Source organism: Pelophylax lessonae (assembly GCF_965119305.1).
Source record: "Pelophylax lessonae genome assembly, chromosome: 8".
Classification (NCBI taxonomy): Eukaryota; Metazoa; Chordata; class Amphibia; order Anura; family Ranidae; genus Pelophylax; species Pelophylax lessonae.
The window spans coordinates 16755366-16774154 of record NC_138775.1 but is presented as its reverse complement, the minus strand read 5'-3'; the positions used below and the strand labels follow the sequence as shown (position 1 = coordinate 16774154).

General features: G+C 43.3%; 1 protein-coding gene across 1 annotated transcript in view; it reads right to left on the bottom strand.

Annotated features, from left to right (window-relative positions):
• Nucleotides 1-3846, bottom strand: part of SH3BP1 (SH3 domain binding protein 1) — a 66234-nt gene extending 62388 nt beyond the window's left edge. Inside the window, exon 1 of the mRNA XM_082265753.1 lies at nt 3727-3846. Within this exon, the coding sequence (XP_082121879.1) occupies nt 3727-3782 (56 nt within the window). The 5' untranslated portion in view covers nt 3783-3846. The remainder of the gene's footprint in view (nt 1-3726) is intronic.
• Between the last annotated feature and the right edge of the window lie 14943 nt (nt 3847-18789).

The following is an 18789-nucleotide window of genomic DNA, read 5'->3' as shown; positions in this document are numbered from 1 at the left end:
CTGCTCTCTTCATTGAAGAACAATCATTAATGAACGCAACTTGCAAAAGTGTAATAAAAGTTCTGCGGGTTCAAATTCTGCTGCCGACATCATAAAGGGATAAAGCCGGCCGATCAATGTACACGTGTGATAGAATACCGTACCCAGCACAGTGTACACAGCACATACCGTACCCAGCACAGTCCGTACCCAGCACATACCATACCCATACAGTGTACACAGCACATACCATACCCAGCACAGTGTACACAGAACATATCATACCCAGCACAGTGTACACAGCACATACCATACCCAGCACAGTGTACACAGCACATACCGTACCCAGCACAGTGTACACAGCACATACCGTACCCAGCACAGTGTACACAGCACATACCGTACACAGCACATACCGTACCCAGCACAGTGTACACATCACATATCGTACCCAGCACAGTGTACACAGCACATATCATACCCGGCACAGTGTACCCAGCACATATCATACCCAGCACAGTGTACACCGCACACATCATACCCAGCACAGTGTACACAGCACATATATTTATTACCCAGCACAGTGTACACAGCACATATATCATACCCAGCACAGTGTACACAGCACATATCATACCCAGCACAGTGTACACAGCACATACCATACCCAGCACAGTGTACACAGCACATACCATACCCAGCACAGTGTACACAGCACATACCATACCCAGCACAGTGTACACAGCACATACCATACCCAGCACATATCATACCCAGCACAGTGTACACAGCACATATCATACCCAGCACAGTGTACACAGCACATACCATACCCAGCACAGTGTACACAGCACATACCATACCCAGCACAGTGTACACAGCACATACCATACCCAGCACAGTGTACACAGCACATACCATACCCAGCACAGTGTACACAGCACATATCATACCCGGCACAGTGTACCCAGCACATATCATACCCAGCACAGTGTACACAGCACACATCATACCCAGCACAGTGTACACAGCACATATATTTATTACCCAGCACAGTGTACACAGCACATATATCATACCCAGCACAGTGTACACAGCACACATCATACCCAGCACAGTGTACACAGCACATACCATACCCAGCACAGTGTACACAGCACATACCATACCCAGCACAGTGTACACAGCACATACCATACCCAGCACAGTGTACACAGCACATACCATACCCAGCACATATCATACCCAGCACAGTGTACACAGCACATATCATACCCAGCACAGTGTACACAGCACATACCATACCCAGCACAGTGTACACAGCACATACCATACCCAGCACAGTGTACACAGCACATACCATACCCAGCACAGTGTACACAGCACATACCATACCCAGCACAGTGTACACAGCACATATCATACCCGGCACAGTGTACCCAGCACATATCATACCCAGCACAGTGTACACAGCACATATCATACCCAGCACAGTGTACACAGCACACATCATACCCAGCACAGTGTACACAGCACATATATTTATTACCCAGCACAGTGTACACAGCACATATATCATACCCAGCACAGTGTACACAGCACACATCATACCCAGCACAGTGTACACAGCACATACCATACCCAGCACAGTGTACACAGCACATACCATACCCAGCACAGTGTACACAGCACATACCATACCCAGCACATATCATACCCAGCACAGTGTACACAGCACATATCATACCCAGCACAGTGTACACAGCACACATCATACCCAGCACAGTGTACACAGCACATATCATACCCAGCACAGTGTAAACAGCACATATCATACCCAGCACAGTGTAAACAGCACATATCATACCCAGCACATACCATACCCAGCACAGTGTACACAGCACATATCATACCTAGCACAGTGTACACAGCACATACCATACCCAGCACATATCATACCCAGCACAGTGTACACAGCACATATCATACCCAGCACAGTGTACACAGCACATACCATACCCAGCACAGTGTACACAGCACATATCATACCCAGCACAGTGTACACAGCACACATCATACCCGGCACAGTGTACACAGCACACATCATACCCAGCACAGTGTACACAGCACATATCGTACCCAGCACAGTGTACACAGCACATATCATACCCGGCACAGTGTACCCAGCACATATCATACCCAGCACAGTGTACACAGCACACATCATACCCAGCACAGTGTACACAGCACATATATTTATTACCCAGCACAGTGTACACAGCACATATATCATACCCAGCACAGTGTACACAGCACATATCATACCCAGCACAGTGTACACAGCACACATCATACCCAGCACAGTGTACACAGCACATATATTTATTACCCAGCACAGTGTACACAGCACATATCATACCCAGCACAGTGTACACAGCACATATCATACCCAGCACAGTGTACACAGCACATATCATACCCAGCACAGTGTACACAGCACATATCATACCTAGCACAGTGTACACAGCACACATCATACCCAGCACAGTGTACACAGCACATACCATACCCAGCACATATCATACCCAGCACAGTGTACACAGCACATACCATACCCAGCACAGTGTACACAGCACATACCATACCCAGCACATATCATACCCAGCACAGTGTACACAGCACATATCATACCCAGCACAGTGTACACAGCACATACCATACCCAGCACAGTGTACACAGCACATACCATACCCAGCACATACCATACCCAGCACAGTGTACACAGCACATATCATACCCGGCACAGTATACCCAGCACAGTGTACACAGCACATATCATACCCAGCACAGTGTACACAGCACACATCATACCCAGCACAGTGTACACAGCACATATCATACCCAGCACAGTGTACACAGCACATATATCATACCCAGCACAGTGTACACAGCACACATCATACCCAGCACAGTGTACACAGCACATACCATACCCAGCACAGTGTACACAGCACATACCATACCCAGCACAGTGTACACAGCACATACCATACCCAGCACAGTGTACACAGCACATACCATACCCAGCACATATCATACCCAGCACAGTGTACACAGCACATATCATACCCAGCACAGTGTACACAGCACATATCATACCCAGCACATACCATACCCAGCACAGTGTACACAGCACATATCATACCTAGCACAGTGTACACAGCACATACCATACCCAGCACATATCATACCCAGCACAGTGTACACAGCACATATCATACCCAGCACATATCATACCCAGCACAGTGTACACAGCACACATCATACCCAGCACAGTGTACACAGCACACATCATACCCAGCACAGTGTACACAGCACATATCATACCCAGCACAGTGTACACAGCACATACCGTACCCAGCACAGTGTACAGATAATATTTATATACAAATCTTAGCAGACAGAGAAGGAAGTAGAAGTTTGTACTTTGACCTGTGCAGTCCTGACCAGAGGTATGAGGTATGGGGGGGGGTGATCAGAGGTATGAGGTATGGGGGGGCGAGGGGGGGGTCACTGTATGGGTGCGGAGAAGTGAGAATTATTCTATGGAGGAATTTGGTCCCCCTCCCTCCCCCCCACACAGATTATCAGACAGCGCAGTCCCAGTGTAAGGACTGACACTGATAACTGCCATGTGCAGCAGCTTGGCAAACAGAGAGAAGAGTGCGGAGTGACTGCGGTACCCACCTGCCAGGCCCATGATTGGCCAGCTGTCTCATTCTGTTGATCTGTCTCTGTAACATGGTGCAGCCAGGTGTCTCTGACCTTGTCCTCTGATTTCCTCTGCTCACTCTCTGTGCTTCTGGGCGAGGTCTCCTCCCCTCCCCCTCATTATATTCAGTATAGAAACTCTTCTTCCTCCTCCTCCACTCCGACACCAACCTTCATTCTTCTCACTCCCTATACTGGACCTGGAAGATCATATCATGTTCTGTATTAATATACAATGTCCCTGGAAGATCATATAATGTCCCTGGAAGATCATATAATGTCCCATATTCATATACAATGTCCCTGGAAGATCATATATTGTCCCTGGAAGATCATATATTGTCCCTGGAAGATCATATAATGTCCCATATTAATATATTATGTCCCTGGAAGATCATATATTGTCCCACATTAATATATAATGTCCCTGGAAGATCATATAATGCCCCACAATAATATATGATGTCCCTGGAAGATCTTATAATGTCCCATATTAATATACAATGTCCCTGGAAGATCATATAATGTCCCATATTAATATACAATGTCCCTGGAAGATCATATAATGTCCCGTATTAATATATAATGTCCCTGGAAGATCATATAATGTCCCGTATTAATATATAATGTCCCTGGAAGATCATATAATGTCCCATATTAATATATTATGTCCCTGGAAGATCATATAATGTCCCTGGAAGATCATATATTGTCCCACATTAATATACAATGTCCCTGGAAGATCATATAATGTCCCGTATTAATATATAATGTCCCTGGAAGATCATATAATGTCCCATATTAATATATTATATCCCTGGAAGATCATATAATGTCCCTGGAAGATCATATATTGTCCTACATTAATAAATAATGTCCCTGGAAGATCATATAATGCCCCACAATAATATATGATGTCCCTGGAAGATCTTATATTGTCCCACATTAATTTATAATGTCCCTGGAAGATCATATAATGTCCCGTATTAATATATAATGTGCCGGGAAGATCATATAATGTCCCTGAATAATATATAATGTCCCAGATAAATAAATGATGTCTCTGGAATAATACATAATGTCCCCGGAATATTATCAAATGTCCCGGATTAATATATAATGTCCCTGGAAGATCATATAATGTCCCTGGAATAAAATATAATGTCCCTGGAAGATCATATAATGTCCTTGGAATATTATATAATGTCCCAGATGAATACATTATGTCACTGGAATTAATATTATATAATGTTTCTGGAATATTATATAATGTCCCAAATTAATATATAATGTCCCTGGAATATTAATAGTATATTATTACATTAATATATAATGTCCTTTCACAATATATACAGTTCCTAAATCAATAGATAATGTCCCCAGATTAATATATAATGTCCCTGAATGAATATATATTGTCCTTGGAATATTATATCATGTCCCAGATTGACATATAATGTTCCTGGAATAATGCATAATGTCCTAAAAATATATATAGTCCCAGGATCAATATATAATGTCCCTGGAATAAAATAATTAGGTATAAGGAAATATTAGCAGGGTAAAAGATGTAAACATGGGGGGGGGGGGGGGATTAAAAAAAAAAGTGTATGAGAAAAATCGTTTCTCAATTGCAGTGCAGCCAATCAGCTTTAATGTTTCATTTTCTTAGCTGTGTAGAGAGAAATGAAAGACAGAAACAAATTGGAGACAGACCAAGCTTCAGTGTTCTATACAGTCTCAGGATCAATATATATAATGTCTCTGGAATAATATATACTGGTCCTGGAACAATATATATAGTCTCAGGAATAATATATAATGTCCCTGGAATAATAAATACTGGTCCTGGAATAATATATACTGGTCCTGGAATAATAAATACTGGTCCTGGAATAATATATATTGTCCCTGGAATAATGTATATTGTCCCTGGAATAATATATATTGTCCCTGGAATAATATATACTGGTCCTGGAACAATATATATTGGTCCTGGAATAATATATACTAGTCCTGGAATAATATATACTGGTCCTGGAATAATATATACTGGTCCTGGAACAATATATACTGGTCCTGGAATAATATATACTAGTCCTGGAATAATATATACTGGTCCTGGAATAATATATACTGGTCCTGGGATAATAAATACTGGTCCTGGAATAATATATACTGGTCCTGGAACAATATATACTGGTCCTGGAATAATATATACTGGTCCTGGAACAATATATACTGGTCCTGGAATAATATATACTGGTCCTGGAACAATATATACTGGTCCTGGAACAATATATATTGGTCCTGGAATAATATATACTAGTCCTGGAATAATATATACTGGTCCTGGAATAATATATACTGGTCCTGGGATAATAAATACTGGTCCTGGAATAATATATACTGGTCCTGGAATAATATATACTGGTCCTGGGATAATAAATACTGGTCCTGGAATAATATATACTGGTCCTGGAACAATATATACTGGTCCTGGAATAATATATACTGGTCCTGGAACAATATATACTGGTCCTGGAACAATATATATTGGTCCTGGAATAATATATACTAGTCCTGGAATAATATATACTGGTCCTGGAATAATATATACTGGTCCTGGGATAATAAATACTGGTCCTGGAACAATATATATTGGTCCTGGAATAATATATACTAGTCCTGGAATAATATATACTGGTCCTGGAATAATATATACTGGTCCTGGAACAATATATACTGGTCCTGGAACAATATATATTGGTCCTGGAATAATATATACTAGTCCTGGAATAATATATACTGGTCCTGGAATAATATATACTGGTCCTGGGATAATAAATACTGGTCCTGGAATAATATATACAGTCTCAGGGATAATATATATGAGATTTATTAAAAAAAAAAAAAACCTGAGAATCTTGACTACAGAAGAAGAGTAGATGGAGTTGCACTCCCATGGAGATTAGAGTGGAGGTCACATGACTGATCACATTGCTCGGCCAATGGCTCCAATTTATGGTGAGATCAGAAAGTGTTTTGTAAGCCATATTGATGGATCCATTGTGTCTCCTGTCTACATTCCAGGCTGCGGCACAATGGTGTGAATGGGGTGTGAGGCACACATTAGGGTTCTTGCTACTAAATAATATATTATTATTATTTTGTAATTATTATAATCAGGGCTTGTTTCCAGCGGGAAAGTGCAGGAGCGCAGTGCCGGCACCTCCACCACTGAATGTATGTAATTGTAAGATGTGCTGGGGAATGCTGGAAGGTCTATTGTTTCTGGCTGCAGGGGATCTATTTTTGCTGGGGTGCTCTATTATTGCTGGTGGGGGGGTCTATTGTTTCTGGAGTAGTCGGTTGTTGGTGGGGAGTTCTTTTGTTGCTGGTGGGGGATCTATTGTTGCTGGGGAGGTTAATTGTTGCTGGAATGATACTGTTGAATAAGCAGTCTATTAATGATGGCTAATAGGGGGCCTATTAATGCTGGCGACAGGGGTCTATTGTTGCAGGTGTGGATCTATTGTTGCTGGGGGAGGTGGTATTTTGATACTGGGGTCTAATGATGATGGGTGGGCCTATTGTTAATGGGGTCTATTGGTAATGGGGGGTCAATTGTTTATGGGGGGGTCTATTGATGATGGGTGGGTCTATTGTTGATGGGAGGTCTATTGTTGATGGGGGTCTATTAATGATGGGTGGGCCTATTGTTGAGGGGGATCTATTGTTGATAGGGGAGTCTATTGTTAATGGGGGAGTTAATTGTTGATGGGGGTCTATTGATGATGAGTGGGCCTATTGTTGATGGGGGGGTCAATTGTTGTTGGGACGTTCTATTAATGATGGGTAGGCCTATTGTAATGGGGGTCTATTGTTTATGGGGGTCTATTGTTGATAGGGGAGTCCATTGTTAATGGGGGGGGGGTTAATTGTTGATGGGGTCTATTGATGATGAGTGGGCCTATTGTTGATGGGGGGGGGTTATTTGTTGATGGGGGTCTATTAATGATGAGTATGTCTATTGTAATGGGGGTCTATTGTTTATGGGGGGTCTGATGTTGATGGGGGAGTCTACTGTTAATGGGGGGGGGTCAATTGTTGATGGGGGGGGGGGTCTATTGATGATGGATGGGCATATGTTGTTCATTGGGGGTGTCTATTGTTTATGAAGGGGGTATATTGTTGATGGGGGTCTATTGTTGATAAGGGAGTCTATTGTTAATGTGGGGGGTCAATGTTGATGTGGGGTCTATTATTGATGGGTAGGCCCTATTGTAATGAGGGTCTATTATTAATGGGGTCTATTGTTGATGGGAGAGTCTACTGTTAATGTGGGGGTCAATTGTTGATTGGGGGGGTCTATTGATGATGGGTGGGTCTATTGTTGATGGGGGGGTCTATTGTTCATGGGGGGGTCAAATAAAGATGGATGGACGTCTATTGTTGATGGGGGGTCAATGTTGATGGGGGGTCTATTAACAATGGGTGGGGCTATTGTAGTGGGGGGTCTATTGTTGATGGGGGTTCTATTGTTAATGGGGGGGGACTATTTAAGATGGGTGGGCCTACTGTTAATGGGGGGTCTATTGTGTTAATGGGGGGGTGTTCAATTTTGATGGGGGGGTCTATTGATGATGGGGGGGTCTATATTGGAGATGGGTGGGCCTATTGATGGGAGGGGTCTATTGTTGATGGGAGAGTCTATTATTGTAGGGGATCTATTTTACTGCTTTTCTTGCTATCATTACCACATTCTATACAAATTCCATAACACCACAAAATGATACTTGGTTCTGTATTCTCTAAGAGGGGCGGTACTGGGCAGTGAGTAGGGGGCGGAGACAAGGGGTGACTGGGAAGGGAGAGTACCTGCATCTATTCCTTGAGAAAAAAGTCCTGATTATTATTATAATAATAATTATATTTGCTTGTCACAATGTATCTAAATATTTTTGCCCCTCCTTATAGTCACATTCTACCTGGCTTTGCTAAGCCTTGTACACACCATGCGATTATCGGACGAACGATCATCTGGCTTTTTTTTTTTTGCATGCTGGTCTCATTTAAAAAACGAAGAGGTTTTACTGATTAACCCACTTGACCCCCCCCCCCCTTCCTGCCCAGGCCCTTTTTGCGCTGCGGCGCTGTGTTATTTTAACGGACAATTGCGCAGTCATGCAACTCTGTATTCAAATAAAATGTATATTATTTTTTACCCACAAATAGAGTTTGATCACTTCTGCAGATTTTATTTTTCGCGCTATAAACAAAAAATTTTGGAAAAAATAAATAAATAAATAAATAAATATGTTTTACATTCTGCTATAAAAAAAAACAATAAAAATTTTTTAAAAAATCAAATTTCTTCATCAGTTTAGGCCAATATGTATTTATTCTGCCACATATTTTTGGCAACAAAAACAAATCTCAATAAGTGTATATTGATTGGTTTTCGCAAAAGTTATAGTGTCTACAAACTATCATATATATCTACTAGAATTTTTATTTATTTATTCTTTTTTTTTATACTGGTAATGACTGGAGGCAATTGGGCACTAACTGACACTTTGTGGGAACCAATGACACTAATGCAGTGATCAGTGCTAAAAATATGCACTGTCACTGTACTAATGACACTGGCTGGGAAGGGGCGATCAAAGGGCTAAATGTTTGCCTAGCCAGTGTTTTTGTGTGCTATGTGTGCTGCTTTTTCTAAAAAGAAGTGATGGATTTTGTTCCCTGCTTCGCAGGGAACAAAATGTATTACTTCCCCTGTCAGGACAGAGCTCTGCCTTGTTTACATTATATTGGCAGAGCTCCGTCCAGCCTCTCTCCCCGCCGATCAGAGGGCCCTGGCGGATATCCATTGGCCGGCACCCATTGATCAGCTTGTGCTGTGTCTAATCACAGCACACCTGCGGCCCCCTACCCAGAAGTGCCCCATCACGTACTAAGTACATGATCTCTGCTGCCGTAAAAGTATGTTATGCAGTTAGCAAGTGGTTAAAGGAACATCTGCTATCATCCAAGAAAAAATTCTCATGCTTGTCCCCTTGGATATCGTTGCATGAACTGTCATGATCGTCTCTTGAAAGCAGTGTACTATTGATCGGATTATTGATGGATCCCTCTGAAAGCAATTTTTATCATTTGATATTCTGGTCAATATGTACCAGCCATAAGGGATGGCTCTACTTGCCATGAGTTGTGTAGTATCGGTGTCAGCGGTCTTTGTTTAGATGATCAATGTAATTGGTCTGTCTTTCATTTGTGTCAGCTGGAGTGAAGGATGGAGGTTGGTTGAAGCTGGAGTGATATTAGGTGGGTGATTCACACTGGAGTGAAGGTAGGAGGTTGTTTTAAGTGGAGTAAAGGTTGGAGATGGAATGATGTTGGAGGTTGATTGAAGTTGGATCAAAGGCTGAAGGCCAATTAAAGCTGGAGTGAAGGTTGGAGGTTGATTGAAGTTGGAGTGAAGGTTGGAGGTTGATTCCAGTTGGAGTGAAGGTTGATTCAAGTTGGAGTGAAGGTTAGAGGTTGATTCAAGTTGGAGTGAAGGTTGATTCAAGTTGGAGTGAAGGTTAGAGGTTGATTCAAGTTGGAGTGAAGGTTAGAGGTTGATTCAAGTTGGAGTGAAGGTTGATTCAAGTTGGAGTGAAGGTTAGAGGTTGATTCAAGTTGGAGTGAAGGTTAGAGGTTGATTCAAGTTGGAGTGAAGGTTGATTCAAGTTGGAGTGAAGGTTAGAGGTTGATTCAAGTTGGAGTGAAGGTTGGAGGTTGATTCAAGTTGGAGTGAAGGTTGGAGGTTGAAGGAAGCTGAAGCAAAGTTAGGAGGTTGATTCAAGTTGGAGTGAAGGTTGGAGGTTGATTCAAGTTGGAGCGAAGGTTGGAGGTTGATTCAAGTTGGAGTGAAGGTTGGAGGCTGATTGAAGCTGAAGCAAAGTTAGGAGGTTGATTCAAGTTGGAGCGAAGGTTGGAGGTTGATGGAAGCTGGAGCGAAGATTGTAAGGTAATTATGAAGTTGGAGTGAAGATTGATTGAAGCTGGAATAAAGGTTAGAGGTTGATAGAAGCTGGAGCAAAGTTGGAGGCTGATTGAAGCTGGAGTGAAGGTTGGAGGTTGAATGTGGCTGGAGTGAAGATTGAAAAGGTTGGAGGTTGATTCAAGTTGGAGCAAAGTTAGGAGGTTCATAGAAGCTGGAGCAAAGGCTGGAGACTGAGTGAAGCTGGAGTGAAGGCTGGAGGTTAAGTAAAGCTGGATACACACTATCCAACTTTTGTGGTTAGATTTCCTTCAGATTTACCTTTTCTATGTAGTGCAAGAGCCTGCCTGATTGCATACAAATTGGAAGTGTTTAGGTTTGACCTCATATTATATGGTTTTGGTAAATCTAAAGGAAAAAGTCTTCAGAAAATCTTATAGTGTGTATGGCCCATTAAGCTGGAGTGAAGATTGAAAAGGTTGGAGGTTGATTCGACCAAAGATGGAGGCTGATTGAAGCTGGAGCGAAGCTTGGAAATTACTTGAAGTTGGAGTGAAGGTTGGAGATTGAATGAAGTTGGATCAAAGGTTAAAGGTGGACTTAAGCTGGAGCAAAGTTGGAGGTTGATAGAAGTTGGAGCAAAGTTGGAGGCTGATTGAGCCTGGAGGCTGATTGAAGCTGGAGTGAAGGTTGGAGGTTGATAGAAGTTGGAGCAAAGTTGGAGGCTGAGTGAAGGTTGGAGGCTGAGTGCAGCTGGAGTGAAGATTGAAAATAATGCCCCCACCGAGTGAGATTTGATATCATACATTTTTAGAGACAGCAGGGATAATTTTTGACGCAATGCTGCATGTGTATACCCCATATGACTGCCTTTGTAGATTAGAGGTGTGCGTATGTGGGGCAGTAAAAACCCAGCTCAACTGTGTGTTTTTTGGGACCCCCTCCTCCCCAACCACAGGTGTAAACTAAGCCTTAAAGATTAAATATGGATATACAGCACCTATAAAAAATGATTTCCCCACTTTCATGCCCAGCAATAATAGAACCCTCAGCAACATTAGGTCCCTCACAGCAACAATAGGTCCCTTCCAGCAACAATAGATCATTGATTAACAACAGACCCTCCATGACAAAATACCCACATAGCAACAATAGACCCTTACCCACACCAGCAACAATAGATCCCCCAGCAGCCAGCAACAATAGATCCCTCCCCTAACAGTTGATCTCTCCTATCAACAATTGACCCCACAGCAACAAACCCCCCCCACCAGCAGCAATAGACCTCCCCAGCAAAAATAGATCCCCCCAGCAGCCAGCATCAATAAGCCATCCAGCATACTCCAACAACCCTACGCATTACATACATTGAGTGCTAGAGGTGCCAGACCTGCGTTCCCGCTGAAGAAAAGCCCTGGCTTATTACTATCGGGAGAGATCGATCAGAAGAGAAATGGATCATTTACTGAAGCATGTATGGCCGCCATTACACTGACCAGCAGATCACGCTCTAATGTCAAAATGAAAACCGATCACTGCAAATTGATTTAAACTAATTACGATAAACATACAGAAAATATCTGAGTGTCAGTATACAGTTTACACCCTCATTAATAGGACACACATTAATCATCACTGACACCCAATACTTTACAAAGTTACATAATACATAAACAGAGCTCACCTGTGGAGTCAGGGCTTTTCTAGCAATTGTAACATGAAGATACACAATATTACCAAAAGTATTGGGACGCCTGCCTTTACACGCACATGAACTTTAATGGCATCCCAGTCTTAGTCTGTAGGGTTCGATATTGGGTTGGCCCAACCTTTGCAGCTTCAACTCTTCTGGGAAGACTGTCCACAAGGTTTAGGAGTGTCTATGGGAATGTTTCACCATTCTTCCAGAAACACATTTGTGAGGTCAGGCACTGATGTTGGATAAGAAGGCCTGGCTCGCAGTCTCTGCTCTAATTCATCCCAAAGGTGTTCTATCGGGTTGAGGTGCAGGCCAGTCAGGTTCCTCCACCCCAAACTCACTCATCCATGTCTTTATGGACCTTGCTTTTTGCACTGGTGAGCAGTCATGTTGGAACAGGAAGGGGCCATCCCCAAACTGTTCCTACAAAGTTGGGAGCATGAAATTGTCCAAAATGTCTTGGTATGCTGGCGCCTTAAGAGTTCCCTCCACTGGATTTAAGGGTCCAAAATCCCAACCCCTGAAAAACAACCCCGCACCTCAATCCCCCCTCCAACCAAATTATTCGGACCAGTGTACAAAGCAAGGTTCATAAAGACGGATGAGCGAGTTTGGGGTGGAGAAACTTGACTGGCCTGCACCTCAACCCGACAGAACACCTTTGGGGTGAATTAGAGCGGAGACTGCGAGCCAGGCCTTCTCATCCAACATCAGTGCCTGACCTCACAAATGTGCTTTTGGAAGAATGGTCATACATTCCCATAGACACACTCCTAAACCTTGTGGACAGCCTTCCCAGAAGAGTTGAAGCTGTTATAGCTGCAAAGGGTGGGCCAACTCAATATTGAACCCTACAGACTAAGACTGGGATGCCATTAAAGTTCATGTGTGTGTAAAGGCAGGCGTCCCAATACTTTTGACAATAGAGTGTATGTAAATATGAGAAACATTTTTTTGGTACTGGGTCGAGAAGGAAGAGATATAAGCCCTCTGTATTTTTACTGCTGTTTCAGCCATGGAGGGTCACCTGATTTATCCTGAAGGCCATCGACGGGGACAGAAAGTGATGGGAAATTCAAACTTTTACAGGAGGAACAGGAGCCTGGAGGCGAGGGGAAATCTTCCAATGGGGACACCCGTCCAGACGACATCTACCTAAGAAGGGAGTTTCCATAAATTCAAAGAGATTTTCTCACAATTTCGGTTTTTATTTAGGGAATAAGGAACTGAAGTGAAGTCTCTAAAACAGCCAGGACACAAATACCATGCATTGCGAATTGCAAAAATAACTCAAAATTCGTGGAAAGGGGAAGGCTGCCATGTATTGGGCATCAAACTATTGTTAAGTGTTTCACAATTAATTTGTGCAGCTCGTTTCATCATACCTTCCTTACAAACCACAATGGGATGGAGAGATAGGCGACGAAGAGTCTCAGCCATAACAAAAGGGCCATACACACTATAGGATTTTCTGAAGACTTTTTCCTTCACATTTACCTTTTCTATGTAGTGCAAGGGCCGGCCAGATCGCATACAAATTGAAAGTGTTTAGGTTTGACCTCATATTATATGGTTTTGGTAAATCTAAAGGAAAAAATCTTCAGAAAATCTTATAGTGTGTATGGCCCAAAAGGGACTGGTTTATCAAACTTTATTGGAAAGTTCCTCCTTAACCACTTAAGCTCCGGAAGATTTTACCCCCTTCCTGACCAGGGCCTATGTTGCGATTCGGCACTACGTGACTTTAACGGACAATTGCGCGGTCATGCGACGCTGTACCTAAACGAATTTGGCGTCCTTTTTTTCCCACAAACAGAGCTTTCTTTTGGTGGTATTTGATCACCTGTGCGATTTTTTGATCATGCGCTATAAACAAAAAAAAGCGACAATTTTGCAAAAATAACAATATTTTTCAATTTTTTTTATTTGAAATTCCCCCCCAAAAAATGTAAAAATCTAAATTTTTTAACATTTTAGGCCAATTTGTTTTCTGCTACATATTTTTGGTAAAAAAAAATCGCAATAAGCGTATTTTGATTGGTTTGCGCAAAAGTTATTGCGTTTACTAACTAAGGGAAAGATTTTTGTCATTTTATTTATTTTTTTTTTTTAACGAGTAATGGCGGCGATCTGCGTTTTTTTTTTAGCGGGACTGTGACATTGCGGCGGACAGATCGGACCCTTGACTGACATTTTTGACACTTTTGGGGTTACCAGTGACATTACTGCAGTAATCAGTGCTATACATATGCATTGTTACTGTAAAAATGACACTGGCAGGGAAGGGGTTAACTTTATTGGAGAGGGAGGGGTTAAGTGTGTCCCTAGGGACGTGCTTCGAACTGTGATTGGATCTGGCTGTTTGTGTAACCACAGAGACATATGATCCTACATAGCAGGACCGTATGATCTCTGCACTTACACAGGGGAGAATGACAGGTGGCTTTGTTTACATTAGCCGCCTGCCTTTCTCCCTCTGTACCGGACGATCGCGAGTGACCAGCGGACATCGGGTCCGCCGGTAACACGTGCGGACATGTTAGGGAGCGATTGGGGGTGCGCCTCCGGCGCCGCACGCTCGCCCCCTAGAGCCTCACAGGCTAGTGACGTAGCCCTACGTCACTTTGCCTGTGAGGGGCTGACTGCCGACGTAAATCGTCGTGCAGCAGTCGGCAAGTGGTTAAGAGAAAGTATTACATGTTACAATAGGATGTAATCAAGAAGAAGATTCTCTGAAATTGGGGATAAGCAGCAAAAACGCAAGTATACATTGCTGAGACAGAGACGCGGCCCTTCTTGTAGTGGTTTGAAGCATTCAAAGTATAGATAACTTTATGAAGGGGGGAAAAATATTAACGAACAAGGAGTTTGTGTGTGAATATTGGCTGGGGCTGGGTCGCTGGGCAGGTGGGGCCCCCTGGGCAAGTGGGGCTCCCGGACAACTGCCCAGCTTGCCCATTCGGTAAGATGGCCCTGATGTGACCCAGTATATGAGGTCTAGAAGCATGTATATCTCCAGTCTTTTAAGTGTTTCATAATGAGTTTGTAGCTTTTTGGGTAAGTATCTGGGTGATTAAAGGTCTCAAAGTTAATCGTAGCTCATGAAGTTTGAAACTCCTTTTCAGAGGCGTAACTAGAACCTTCAGGGCCCCGGTGCAGGAAACCATGAAGGCCCCCCCCCGGACCCCTGTTCGGGGCCCTTCCCTTCAAGCCTGGGGCCCTTTACTCTCGTTGCAGGGCCCTTTTTTACGGTCCCGCAGTGGGAACCTTTCACAAGTTCTGCAGTCGGCCCCCTTCCTGCCATCTTGGGGCCTCCCCACGGTGGTGGAATGCCAGGGCCCGGTCACAAGTGTGACCTTTGCAATCCTGGAAGTTCACCCACTGGTGTCAGTAGATTTTTTTTTTATTTGGTACTTTCATTGTATTATTTTTTTTATCATTTTATTTTATTTTTTTACAATGTGACTGACTATGACTCTGTCCATTCAGAAATGGAAGGAGCTGGTAAATTACATATTTACCGACCCCTTCCTGGTTCTCTATTGTGACACATCCCCTGCAGCAGCCGGCAGGAGAGGGGAGGGAGCACAGTGGGAGGGGACCAGGGGAGCACACAGGGGCCCAGAGATAGCAGAACACAAGTGAACTGGATAGGAGGGAGGCGGGGGCAGCATACAGAGGAACCAATCTCCTCCATTTTCCTCCTGCAGCTACAGGAGGAAAAAGGAGGACAGTGATTTCTCTACATGCTGCCCCGCCGCCCCTCCTATCCAGGTGTACAGGGGAGCCGCACAGGCCCCCTGGAGCCTGGGGCCCAGTTGCAATTGCAACCCCTGTAGTTACGCCCCTGCTTCTTGTGTATTTTTGTGGGCTTAAGTTTAACTGGGGTGTAGCTAAAAAAGTGGTGTCCTATCTCAGGTAGGTAGGACTATAATGCAAGTAGAGTGAAAGCATTTACATCCAGAAGGAGCAAGGAGAGAGAGGGGAGCTGGAGGGGAAATAGAGAAAGAGGGAAGTAAGAGGGGGAGAGGATGGGGAAAGGGTAGGATGATAGAGAAAGAGGGAAGTAAGAGGGGGAGAGGGTAGGATGATAGAGGGAAGTAAGAGGGGGAGAGGATGGGGAAAGGGTAGGATGATAGAGAAAGAGGGAAGTAAGAGGGGGAGAGGGTAGGATGATAGAGGGAAGTAAGAGGGGGAGAGGATGGGGAAAGGGTAGGATGATTAGATGGGGTAAAAAGGCGGAAATGTGAGGTCGCTGGAGGAGAAGGGAAAAAGGGGTGTGAATGATTTCAACGTATAATTGAGGTTAACTTTAATTTTGTTTAAGGCAGTAATAGGTTGTTATCCAAATCTGAGAGAAGAAAGTGGTCGACCCATGGTTTCCAAAGGCGTTCAAATTTATGGATCTCATCAAGGAGTAAGGACTTCCTATTTCATTGTGGCTTACGAATCATTTAACAGAAGGCAATGCAAGTCACAATGAAATCGCAAATGGGGTGCCAGTTCAAAATCGGACGACAATCACACTGGTGTGAACCGTAAAATGTAAGTGCATCTAAGGGGAAAATAGGTACCAGTAATTGGTATCGGCGAGTACTTGAGGATAAGTATCGGTAATCGGTCTTAATAAACTGGTATCGGTGCATCCCTGGTATTTACTGAGAGCATAGCGATCATTGGGGCCGATTTGAAATTCAACTCCTCCTCCTTCTGTAGAATCCTCCATATTCAAGTCATTTCTCCATCTTCTATTGTGTTGGCAAAACTCAAAGAGGTCCTTCAGGTTAACTAAACAATAGACATTTCTCCACTGTTGGACCCTTTACCAAGGACTACATTTTTTAACATATAAAAATAGTTTCATGCTTTATATATATATATATATATATATATTTTTTTTTTTTTAACCATAAGTACCAGTTTACACCATAGAAACGCAGTCCGGGTGTGTTCCGGATGCATTTCTGCATGTGCGTTTTTGAGAATTGCTATAATGCAGTGGGAGTAGAAAATGCCCCGGCATCAGTGCCCCATCATTGATTTTGATGGGAGGAATAGTGCCCCATTTTCGATATCAATGAGAACAGTGTCCCATTGATGGTGTCAGTAGGAGGAATGGTGCTCCATTATTGGTGTCAGTTGATGGAATAGTGTCAAAAGGGCCAGATAAAGGCAAGTGAAGGGCCACACCCGACCCCCATGGCAGAGTTTGGAGACCACTGCCCTAGAAGGATAGGTAACACCACTGTATAGTGTGCATGCACCCTTAGCCTTCCAAATACAGATGACCCTAGAACAGGGTTCTCTAAACTTTCCTAAGAAAAGGGCCAGTTTACTGTCCTTCAGGCTTTAATGGGGGCTGGACTGTGGCCAGTGGGAGTAGAAAATGCCCCAGCATCAGTGGGAGGAATAGTGCCCCATTTTCGATATCAATGAGAACAGTGTCCCATTGATGGTGTCAGTAGGAGGAATGGTGCTCCATTATTGGTGTCAGTTAGTGGAGTAGTGCCCCAAGGGCCAGATAAAGGCAAGCAAAGGGCCGCATCCAACCCCCAGGCCAGAGTTTGGAGACCACTGCCCTAGAAGGATGGGTAACAGCACTTCCCTGGGTGAAGCACCCTGCCTGCTCTCCTCTCTTTTCTATCTAAGCTAATCGAATCCATTTTTATTCCCCTCTGCCTAAAAATTTGTTTAATTTCTTCTCACTCTTTCTATAGCACGTCGCCCATATTGCCTCCTTAATGTACATTCTGATACCTAGTTTCACAAATGAGGAAATAAGGTGAAAAAAACAGAGAAGTGGACAAACAATGGCTTTATATTAGAAGCACAATGACCTCAGATAGTAAATATAATCATAGAAGACAATCACTGGCCTCATAGTGGTGGGACACACACACCCTTAGGGCCATGTTCCTCCAAGCCACTTCTCTACTGCTCACTTTAACTAAAAAATTCTGTACATGCTGAGGAATGAAACCAGACTTGTTTTTTTTTTTAAAGCAGGAGACACCTCATGGGTCAGGTGTCTCCAAACTTTCTAAGCAAAGGCCCAATGTACTGTCTTTCAGATTTTAGAGGGACCAGAATGTGGTCAGTGAGAGTAGAAAATGTCTCAGGTTTAGTAGTCAGTGGGAGTTAAAACAAAAAAAAAAACATAACACCTGTGGTCAATTGGTGGAGAAATAAGCCCCCCTCGTTGGCATCAGCGGGAGGAACAGTACCCCATAATTGGTTTCAGTGCGTGGAATTGTGCTAATTTCAATGGTATCAGTGGGAGGAATAGTGGCCTATCATTGGAAACAGTGGAAGGAATATTGCTCCATCATTGGTATCGTGGGAGGAA